Genomic DNA, 12,032 nt, shown 5'->3' with positions numbered 1-12,032 from the left:
GATTATTTAATTAATAAAAGTTCCTACGTTGTGCAATTAAAAAAGATGGGTTTTATTTATGAAATACCTTAAGGTCCCCGTCTTACCCCACCTTCCCCTACATGTGTTTTGATTGATTGCTATGTGTGGTAGATGGTATTGGTCTTCTTTTTAATTGGGTTATTCGATGTAGAGTAATTATCCAGTGGCTTGGGTGTGATGTTTACGCCTTCTTGAAATAGTTTTTAGACGTGACCGATTTTTTTGTCGTTTAATGAGTACTTAGTCTTGAAAAGGCGCGTTCTATTTTTTAAAAGGTGCTGCGTTTTTGCTTTTCTGGAACGATTCGTACATATGCTTTGCGTCACATCAGAGCACATCAGTGATTTTTTACCAGAAAGATCCCTATTACTCTAGTCCGCAGTTCTTTATGGCCAGGAAGGGTAATTTGCAAAAGTAAAAAGTACAATGTCTCCAATTAAAATGGGTAAATCTGACCTTATCCAATAGAAAATCACCATTCAGTACTTCTACGTACGTACATGTGAACAGACAAACAAATAGCCTTTAGAAATAAACTGCAGAACATAAGTTAATTTCAAACTCCTTCAAGCATGTCGTAAGCTTAAAAGCGAAATCTCGAAGCCATCCTTATGGTCCCAGACAAAGACATCGTGCGTCGACCGACTATTGTGCGCGTGCGCACCGCCCGTGACGCCCTACGGTCTGTGACCTTTGACCTTGGGCCCTGTGCCATGGGGCACGGTCAGGTGAGTGAGGTCACCTGTTAAAGATGTGCGAATGAGTCTCTTCTGCTTTTGATGTAATTTCAACGTCCCATTCTAAGTTAAGAAATTTTTATCTTTGTAGGTGTCATAATTGACAAATTTTTACAATAACAGCGAACTTGTCAGAACATGAACATTGTAAATATTTACAGAGTATTTACATCTTCAAAGTTAAACAAGTCATCATATAGATCGGTAGAGTTGTAATTTATTTTTCTCCACCTACTCCCAGATAAGGAAACAATTCTAAACGTTTTCCAAAAACACTTAGCTGCATCCGTCGAGACTGGATGTTGACCACAAAGTCACCAAGGGAAAGGCTTGTCAGAACTGTTTCAATGCCCGTTATTGATCAATAAACATGACTCGGAAATAGCTATAAGGTAATACTGTTACCGCTACCGCCGCTGCGTCCGTTTCTCAGAAGGCACACACAATAGGCTTTTTGCTTCGTGCGTGGGTCGATGTACTAATACACAATATTTTTTTGCTGAACTTCAATACCAAATACGGATGTCTCGGTTTTTTTTTGACAAGCTGATAGCTGGCTGCTATGAAGCCTTATATTTTTGCCCGAAAAGATTTTTTTTATGAATCTGTAATTTTTTGTCTGTAATTCTTTGAGTATTTTTTTTCTTAAATATTTAAGATTGCGACGAAATTGTAATGTGGCAAAATTTTGTTATCTATAAAAATGAATATTTTGGGATGAGGAGAACCGTTTTCCCGACCTACATTTATTCAGGAGAAATTGGAGATCCCACAAGAGAACATTACTATTAATAGGTGCCAATTATGTTGACTCTCCCAATTTCTATTTTGACCCCTTTTTGTTCCGCAGGCCACGACAAACAGGAAGCTCCGCGAGACGGTGGCCCTGGAGCTGAGCTTCGTGAACTCCAACCTGCAGCTGCTGAAGGAGCAGCTCGCCGAGCTCAACTCCTCGGTGGAGCTCTACCAGAGTGACGGGTGAGTTATACCAGCGTAATTCTACTATTTACAATAGCCGATGAATTAATGGAAATTGTATTAAATCGGCACAATTCGTATCATTGAAAGCATTTTTCCAATGTGACTTGAATATTTGTAAAACCCTCCGCGCGACACTCAGATTTTTTTTTTTGTAGATCTTTTTTTAGTAGATCATTATTTAGGGATATGTTGCATATTTCACAAAAGTTTAAATATTGTTGATCATTGAGTTGCACAAGTTTGCCCAAATTTCAAGAGTTAAAATGCACATGGACAACCACAATTACACATCACAGGGACAAGTTGTTGTAAGTTATCGTATGGACGAACGTAAACAATTCAACTACTAACTTAATATACATTTAGTTGTAAACATAAACATACTAATTAAAACATTAGGCGACCGAAAACATTAACCAAATGCATGTCACATAATGTTTTGAAAATATAATTCGGAATAACATCAACGCAAGTTGCTTGCTTTGTATCTAGAAGACAGCTAGCAATAATATTTAAAAAATAGATCGGTCACGTGAGATTCATTTTTTAAACAATTGAATTAATAAATAGGTAACCTATTTTTGAAAATATCTGAAACTATTATTTTGAGTGGGTGTTTTGGAAACGACGACGATGGAAAATATTATGTAGTTATCAACGTATTATAAACACACCTTGATACGAGGACTAGGGCAATGTAGTAAAAATATGTTTTTCAAAACGATTTGTACCCTACCATCTTAAGATGACCGTGGTAAGATACTCAAACATCCAAGTTATTATATATGTTACAGCAGTAATAATTATAAATATTATCTAGCCATTATTTAAAATGTCTATTCAATTAGGTAAAATTATAAGTGACATAGGATTGATCACATTAACCAACAACTTTTAATATAAAACATTGTATCGCTGCTAAAACTACTTAGTTTTAGCAGCGATACAATGACCTACAGCTTAAACTCTTTTGGATAATCTCGTTTCATACAAATTAAGAAAGTGAGTGGGAATCTCAACACTTGTACGAAACCGGTTATTAATACGCTGATATACCTAATCGATAACAGTTGTAATGTAGGTAAGATTTCTTCTGAAAAACACTTTTTTTATTTCTAGCCGTAATTCCAGACATTGGATATAGGATCATCATTATCATCATCATCATCTTAGCCTATCGCCGTCCACTGCTGAACGTAGGCCTATATATATAGATATATAAATATTATATATTATTTTTATTTTAATAAGCATCCTATATATAGATATATAAATATATATATATATATATATATAGGATGCTTATTAAAAATGTTATTTGAATGTCAAAAAATATAGATATGTTTTCTTTGTGCAAATGACGTAAGTCTTCACAAAGTAATCGCTATTTTTGCTAACAAACATCCGATCTGAACAGTGCCGGCGTTAGGTGGGGCGTGATGGGGCAATGGCCCAGGGGGACAAATTCAGGGGTGCGCCAAGGTCTGAAGTCGGAGTCTCTTGCCTCTCCTGGTGCAAACCCTCAGAACTGTGCTCTACGCTCTATGCATATGCATATTTTAATGAGATTTTTGCTTCCCTTAAGTGGGCGCCACAATATTTTCGCCCGGGGTGTCAGTGGCCCTTACGCCGGCACTGGATCTGAAGGCTGTTAAAAAGTTTAGCAAAACTAAAGTCTCCTTGTAAAATGCGAGTGCTACCACGCCACACTTGTTACTCATAATTTTATAACAACCAATAATATTGCGAAGCCCTTTAAGCCCTTTCCTTGAAATATTTGAATACATCTAACAAGAAAACAAAACACATAGAACGAAGTGAATCTGTATAAATTTATAAACCTCTACATGAATGCAGAAAGCAATACATCCTTTAGTAACACAAGTCATAAATTTAGGTCAGGAAATTCCTAATTGGCATCTTCACCTTGACAATTCGTGCGATTTCCGTAGACATTCTTTATTAACTGGATATTGCCTTATATAACTCAATATAATTAATCTCGACATGTATGTTAATTTGTCCGCTCTGATATTTAAACTGACGCAATAAATTATAGTTCGGCAAATTATATTATTTAGTATGACTTGTAGGTATGTGAGTGGGCTGTCTGTAAGGCAGGGTTGGCAGGTGATAATGGGCTTTTGTTTAATAATTAAATCCTGTGTATAGAGAAAACTGAAAACTGTATATATTATCGTCATGCTTAGCAGTGCGATTTCGAATACCGATCCTTTGGAAAATATCAGATGTTCCAGTAAGATGTATTGTGTGAAGTGATAATTCGACTTAGAAAAGGAGGAGGTTCTCAATCCACCTGTATTTTTTTTATGGATTATTTACATATACCTAACGTGAAAAAGCTGATCATTTGGTCCTGTAAAATTTCATCATCTTTCACTCCTAGTATTTTTTTATTGGTATTTGGTTGTATGTTTCACTTGCTAAATCAACATTAATCTTAGTTTTAAAAATAGTAATCGCTGTACATCCATCCAAATGTGTTTGTTACACACAAGTACATGGCTTTATGTAGCGTCCATTTTCTTCACACACAGTCAAACTTTTTTGTGACGTAGTTTTGAGCTCTTTGTAATGTATACAACGGTGTTGTCAAATAAAATGGAACAAAAACTATCAAACTACAATTCCCGCCACTAATTCTTACCACCAACCACCAGCCCTAACCTCTAAGACTCGTCACTAAACATACTAATCCATGTACCCTAACTGGTCTCATAATTAGCAGCAGCAGCGCCATGACCGCCTCTCGCTCTCAGACGCACCTACATACTCCAACATGTCGCGCTCAACTTTCTCGTAATTATAGTACTTACGAGTTTTATTTTAACTTCACACTTTCGTTCAGAAACGGGTTATTAGATGGCGGTCCTTGGTGGTGAGTGAGAGGATGTATTTAGAAGTTTTTAAACGTAAATGAAAAGTTAATAATGGTAGTGTTTAAATTAAAGCTTTTTCTTGTGTGTTGTGTTTGTGTCGGTTTGGTTCTGAGTTTTCCGAGGAATGGTAGTCGTAATATTTATAAATGGTTACCCATCAATAAGACGACAAAAGAATTGCTTAACTGTCAGTATCGGTCAATTCATAAGGCTCACGCTCAGTCACGAACGCCTCGTTTTATGAAGCCTGTGTTAGTTACTGCTTTTCATTTTCTTTTAAACCTTTTTATTTCACACGATTTCTGACCTTCTACGCGAACGGAGTCGGCGATCATTTATCAATAAATAACATGTATAGAGACAAATAGTAATAAATAAATTAATATCTACCTATCATTTTTAATTACAATGCATATATGTACATTAAAAATGTTAATGAGATAAATCATTTTAAACGTTACCCAAATATGGCATTCATTAAACTATGTAAGTTATTGATAATGATGCCTTTCAATCCATATGAGAGCGGCCTGAAGGCAAAATATTTTAGAACTTTCTTAAAGTTTGCCGCGGGACGATTCAAATTCATTCACTAATATCATAAATACGAAAGTATGTCTGTGCGTCTAGGTCTGTCTCTCTCGCTTTAACGCCAAAACTACTGAACCGATTGTAACGAAATATGGTACACAGGTAGTCTTGAGCCTGAGAAAGGAGATAGGCTTGTTTTTAACGGGAAAAGAGTTCTGTAAGGGCATAATGGGTGGTAAAAGTTTATAATTATGAAACTTTTTTTGGAATGGAATACAGCTTTGTAATTTGACTAAATAATAATCAAGATATCGGAAAACAGGTGTAGGTGGGACGGAACAGATTTCTGATAGACTTATGCAATTCATATCGAGACTGTAATTTAAATTGAGGTCTGGTCTCAGTGTAGGCGGGGAGCGGGTTAACTACGCATAGGTCAGTGAGTTCTTGTCTAGTCGAATTAATTTTAATACATTAAGGTTTTGACTCGTGAAATGCTAACTAAAACTAAACTAAAAGCTTAACTTTGGTTATTAAATTAAGTTAAATGCAATAATAAATGCTAGGATTTGCATTGTATCAAGGAAAAAAATAATCGTAATTTGTAAAGACACTTTTAATAACCGGTCATCGTATAGTTACCTGACTGAGTGGCCATATTCCCGCTAACATAGGAACCACAGCTCATTCTAATAAGCAACGACAGTCAGACAGACCATGTCGTAACTGCCTCCAATTAGCCAGTCGTCCAAATTTTGTTTATGGCAACAAATAAGAATATTCTTGTCTATAAATTATAAATATATCGATAACAGATCGATTGGGCACCGCTTATACTTGCTAGCATACGAAATTACCGGAATTTGTATATTATTAGCATAATAGAATTCTGATGCAATCTGCATTTAGCAAGGCCGTCGATATAATGGATTCGATACATATTTTAATAAGTTTATTTGCGTTAGAAGTTACATCCGTTTAAGGTCAAATATTGACTTACTCTCTTACAAAACTGATTGACGTATTTAACCAGTAGTTATGTAAAACTTATAAAGGAAGATGAGGCAGGGATGAGACGAAAATAAAACGAGACAAAAGCGTTTCAAAATCATTAAAACCGAGTGCGCACCATATCATCATGGCATCACACTTAAGGAGCCGACACAAAACCACTTAAAGTGTAAAATTCTAGATAATAGTTGTTATTATGTAAAAAAAGTAAGCGCGACTTAAAAGCTTGGGACAAAAACTAAATTAAGGATAATGGACACCGTTGTGGTTACATCGTGAATGTGGATACGGAATGAAAGAAAACATGATGTGCATTCACTAGGCTGCATTTTCAGTAGTCGAAAAATAGTAACAGAAACAAAATAATGACTTTTTACTTACATTTTTTGTTGCAATTACAAATATTAAAATACTGTTGAACCTTAAAAAAATCGAACGTTTCCTGAGTTTATAAAAATTTAGAACAAAGCAAAAATAACTCTTTAGTTCGTCTTTTTTTAAAGAATCGTTCTCTTTATTTTCCCATGAATTTATTGCACTGGTAAACAATATAAAACAAAATACCGTGACAATTCAATTAGCGCTCACTAATTAAAATTAAAACAGATTTAACAAAAACTAGTTTCCGCCATTGTTGCGTTTTCCCGCGCGCCGCCATATTCTAACCATAGACTAAAGAGGAATGCCGCGTTAATCTACGTTCTTTTGTCAAGAATTTAACTTTTTCTAACTTTGAGTTTAGTATGAAATATTACTCATTTACTGTGTGGAAGTTTTTTTCGTTTCTGAGATCTTTCACCAAGTCAATGTCACCCAAGAAATATTAACAATCTTGACTCCGTTTTTTCTGGGAATATGGAACATATCCAAAGGATTTATATACGGAATGATACGGATTGTAACTCATGAACTGTGTTACATAGGCAGTTAAAATTTTGCAGACGATTTACTTTATGTTGCAGCAATAACAACTACAAAAACAAACACAAAGAATAAAATTGAGGGTTTAGTGGCAGATAGTGCGATCTCAAATTAGATGAATGACCATTTTCTTTTGAGGATGTATTTTTCCTATTTTTACGGAACCTCACTCGGCAATGTTTTAGTCATCCTGTTTATTATAATATCTTCGATATTTTCAAAACTAATTTCCTTGCTAATAAATTGCCACAATTCTAATTGACACAATTTTAATATAAACGAAGGCTGTCAACTGTCAATCAGTCATACCTAATTGTAACATCGAAATGCAAAGTATTATAGAGTTTACACCGACTGGAACACGCCATGACTTTCTTTTAAGGCGCGTCTGTAAGTGAATAGCATTTAACTTAAAGCTAACATTATGTACAAGTATTATAATAAACGGCACTGCTTTTACGTTGCTTTCCCATTGTTATTCAGATTATTACTGATTGCTCTAGATTTACTTATGCTAAGGGATACCGTTTCTTAAATTTAAAAAAAAACCTCTTAATTAGAAAAATCACAAGAAACACTGTTTATGTTCTCCGGTAATTTCTGTCAGACCTGGACGCTATTTTGGCATTACGAACCGTATTTAATGCTGCTCTTACATAAGCAAGGATAACGTTTTTAAGCCCTTAGATTTAGGGTGTAATTAAATAATTAACCTTTACCCCATACATGATTTATTTTCTTTCGATTACATTAGTTCAAATTTAACATAACTTGCAAATTAATATTTTTGTTTTTTTTTATCTTGCCTGGCATGATGGAACTAAGTTTTTAAGTCTCACTATTGCAAACCTAATTAATATAATAAACGGGAAAGTTTATGAGCATGGATGGATGGACGTTTGTTAATCTTTCATGCAAAGACCACTGAACTAATTTAGACAAAATGTAGTACACATATCGTTTATAACCTGGATTAACAGTTAGGACGGGTTATTTTTTTATTTATTTATTAAGTGTTACAGTCACGTTTTTACACGGTATCTTAAAATCTATGCCCGAATAGGGTTCTAACCCGATTTTATGTTCCCGTAGCATCATTTTCGATCGATCAACAGCTAGTTCATTAAAATTAATGTATGTTTTTATTTGTTAAAAACAGCGGCAAAGAATGCGTGATGCCGATGATCCCGCTGGGGCTGAAGGAGACCAAGGAGGTTGACTTCAGAGAACCCTTCAAGGATTTCATCTTGGAGCACTACAGCGAGGACGCGGCCGCCTACGAGGATGCCATCTCAGACTTCATGGATATGAGACAGGTACAACCTGACGTCACTCACGTTACTATAACCTAAAGATTAAAAGCTACTAAGAAAGGAGTTAGGTGTCTTTGCTCGTGAACAGAATTTTTGTATAACCCAGGCGATGTATATTCTCTGAGAAACGTAAAATCTTAATCATCTCAGGGTATTGGGTAATAAAATGATATACATAGACAGTTTAAAATCGCATTACAAAATCTCGTCGAGCGAGATTTATTCAAAAATTCTGCGAGTATGTACCTGCATGATGTACTTGATGTGTACTAGGTAAGTCCGCGTAACAAAACCATAGCGCGATTCAGAACACTATGAACAGCGCCATCTATTGAGGGGAGGTGGTAAACTGGCTTTGACGACCAGTTGGTAGACTTGTTCGGAGATTGAACAATTTAGATCTTCGCTTCAGAAAGTAGACTTTGAAATAGGTAATCTCGATTAAATAGTGTGACACTAAATTCCTATCCAATAAAACGTCATGCAAGCCTTGTTGGTAGTAATGGCGTTTATAGATGACAACGTCAAAAATAATAGTTTTACTCGTAGACTGAACTAACCTCATTGGAACACTGGCAGAAATTGCTAAAACAATTAGCAGATTGCCATAAAAAAAAAACTCATTGGAATAGTGTGAAAACTGGTCAACTGCGACTAAGACTTACGACTTTAAGGTCCGCGATAGGATTAGGTACTTCCGTTTAGATACTTTAGATAAAGAAAAACACTAAGCAAAAAAAATGATAAACTATCCTTATGGCGTCAACAACTACCTATACGTTGGTAAGTTAAGCGGAACGGTTTTTAATTATTAATTGTTGCTATAACGTTACATGACAGACCATAGAGCATTAATCCTGAGTTAAATTATTGCCCTTTGGCTACAAAATCGAAGAAAAGTCTTAAAAATAAAAAATAATTAAGTTTTTACAAACGATCAAAAATATTTTCCTTCTTCCTTCATTACAATTTAATCTATCTAAGCTGTAATCAATGTCTGTAACTTAATAAAGATATCAAAAATTAGAAATGAATTGTAATTATGATCTGGAACCGTTCAAGATAATGTAATAACGGAAACAATCAGAGCGTCTCAATGATTGACACAGATATTTTTGTTTTATTGCGCCGCGCTCAGGTGAGGTGACGCACCGCTGTTTTATCTTTCTGTAAATTAAGTGTATGTAACTTTATTGGTTCATTTTAGGCTGTATGTCAACAATTTCCTTCCAATAATTTCCTTTTACCTATAACTAACTCAGCTCATCAGAGCCCCAATTCTGCTATGTACAATGGCCGATCGAATGAATAGCAATTGAATTAAATTTGAAATTAGTCCTATTCTCTTTTGCATTTTACCTATTCAATAATTGGAACTTAATTGTAATGTAAATTGACTTCTGTACACACTAAATTTCTAATTATTATGTAGAAAAATACTTAAGGGAATAAATTTTATTCATTCATCGGCCATTGTAAATAGCAGAATTAGGGAATTGAGAACAAGTATGACAGTCAACAATACTTTTAGCGTAAATAAAAGTGAAATCATAAGCGGAACCATAGACGATTATGCTTCGCCGCTTAACGATGAACCTTTTGTCAAATCGTAAAATTCATTATTTGTTATGAATTAAAACGGACAGGGTACTACCGTGTTCATCTAGACGATTCGTCTAAGCCTGTGTGAAACAATCGTTCTCTACAAAAAATAAGATTATTTCCGTTTTCTTTATTTTATAGTGTATTATAATATTATATTATAAGTAGGTGTAGGTACTTCTATTTTAAATGTACAGGCATGCTTTTTCAATGAATTGATGAAGATTTTTTGGTGAAGTTTCATTATGTACCTACATCAGGCCCCGATTATGCTACTTACAGTGACCGATGAATTAATGCTTAAGATAATTGCAGATTATTAGAGAGCATGTAGATTAGATTGTAATCCAATTCCCATTCATTCATCAGCCATTGTAAATAGTTGAATCGGGGCCCTGTGTATAAGTTCTATGTTTTAACTTTTATTTTACCTTGTTGTCAGGCGATGCGCACCCCGGTGCGGTCGAGCGCGGGCGTGGCTCTGCTCTTCAAGTACTACAACCAGCTGTACTTCATAGAGCGACGGTTCTTCCCGCCCGACAGGTCGCTAGGGGTCTACTTCGAGTGGTTCGATTCGTTAACAGGCAAGTATACTTAAAAAACAACGAGTATAATATACACAAGAGTTAGTAATGAAAACTGCCAATAGATGGCGTTGTCTTCACAGAATCATTTTTATTATCTGACACAAGATGGCGTTAATGACTTCTTATACATTTTCGTGAGTTAATGAGTAAACGTCGTTATTATTTTGTTTGTGTTTGCAGGAGTCCCATCTTGCCAGCGAACAGTGGCTTTCGAGAAAGCTTGTGTCTTGTTCAACATAGCTGGCATCTACACACAAATTGGCGCTAAACAGGTAAAACTGAACCTTTAATTCATAATAGGATATATATGACAGGATTCGGATAAAAGTCAGACTCAGAATTACTGTGCTGTGGCTTTATTTTTATGCTTATACTTTTCCAGTTCATTTTAGGACGTTAAGCTTAGTGAATTATCTTTATACTGCTAAGAGCTTGACTAAAAGACACTAAGCGGGATAAAAGTGTTCATATTAGTATTTGTATTTATCTAATGCAGGAGCGTGGCACCTGCGCGGGTCTGGACGGCGGCGTGGAGGCGTGGCTGCGGGCGGCGGGCGCGCTGCGCTACGTGCTCGACAACTTCACCAACGCGCCCTCCGTGGACCTCGCGGCCGACACGCTGCTGGTGCTGGCCGCGCTCATGACCGTGAGTACGAGTAACTGGGTGACTAGGTGACACGATGCCCAGGAATTGCGATGACCCTTATCCATCGCCAATCGAGGGAACTGTTTTTTCTACGATTGGTAACGTTTTCAGAAAACATTAGAATATTTAAGGAGATGACAGGTCGAAGTCACGTGACTAACAAAACAAAATTTCATTTCCATTCAGTTAAGCGTTAAGATTAAAGAAGTCACTTGGCAAGAGGGGTAGGGCGAAAATGCATGCACTTAACTAAAAGCGCGGGCGCAACTACTAGAAACTTAGTTTGATTTGAAAATTAGAAACGAAAGTAAGGGTGCGAATTCTTGTGTTTAAGATAGTGAAAATGCGTGCTACTGCGAAACATGGGGGAGATGATAAATTCATAAATTGGAAAAAAAATATGTGCATCCTTATTAGGAACTGTAATTTTTTACCAAATTGTATTTCATTTTGTTACTATTATCCAAGTCTCCAAGTCAACAGCATCCCATTAAAGTAAATCTTATGGCACCTTCAGGCGCAGGCCCGCGAGTGCCTGTTCGAGAAGCTGCAGGTGCAGGCGGGCGAGCTGCGGCGCGCGCCCGACCTCAGCCTCGACCTCGCGCACGAGAGCGCGCATCTCGCGCACACCTACGGACAACTCTATGAAAAGGTAAGCGATATGTTGCATTTCTATCTTCCTGACTCGCTTCAAACCTACATGGACTTAATTCTCTTTAGGGGAGGCTAAGAAGTAAAGCCACTTGGTTGGTCCTCCTTTCAGTATCGTCATGGACCAAACG

The 12,032-nt window shown here is 36.2% G+C and overlaps 1 protein-coding gene across 2 annotated transcripts in view; it reads left to right on the top strand.

Moving 5' to 3' along the window:
• Positions 1-12,032, top strand: part of LOC113494454 (rhophilin-2) — a 103,350-nt gene that overhangs the window by 85,673 nt on the left and 5,645 nt on the right. For both annotated transcript variants that reach the window (XM_026872792.1, XM_026872793.1), the window contains 6 exons: positions 1,609-1,736; positions 8,262-8,418; positions 10,460-10,601; positions 10,785-10,876; positions 11,101-11,250; positions 11,768-11,902. In XM_026872792.1, the coding sequence (XP_026728593.1) occupies positions 1,609-1,736; positions 8,262-8,418; positions 10,460-10,601; positions 10,785-10,876; positions 11,101-11,250; positions 11,768-11,902 (804 nt within the window). The remainder of the gene's footprint in view (positions 1-1,608; positions 1,737-8,261; positions 8,419-10,459; positions 10,602-10,784; positions 10,877-11,100; positions 11,251-11,767; positions 11,903-12,032) is intronic.

The sequence above is a fragment of the Trichoplusia ni genome, chromosome 5, assembly GCF_003590095.1.
Source record: "Trichoplusia ni isolate ovarian cell line Hi5 chromosome 5, tn1, whole genome shotgun sequence".
Classification (NCBI taxonomy): Eukaryota; Metazoa; Arthropoda; class Insecta; order Lepidoptera; family Noctuidae; genus Trichoplusia; species Trichoplusia ni.
The sequence above is the reverse complement of the archived record's forward strand: the minus strand, read 5'-3'. Positions and strand labels throughout refer to the sequence as shown.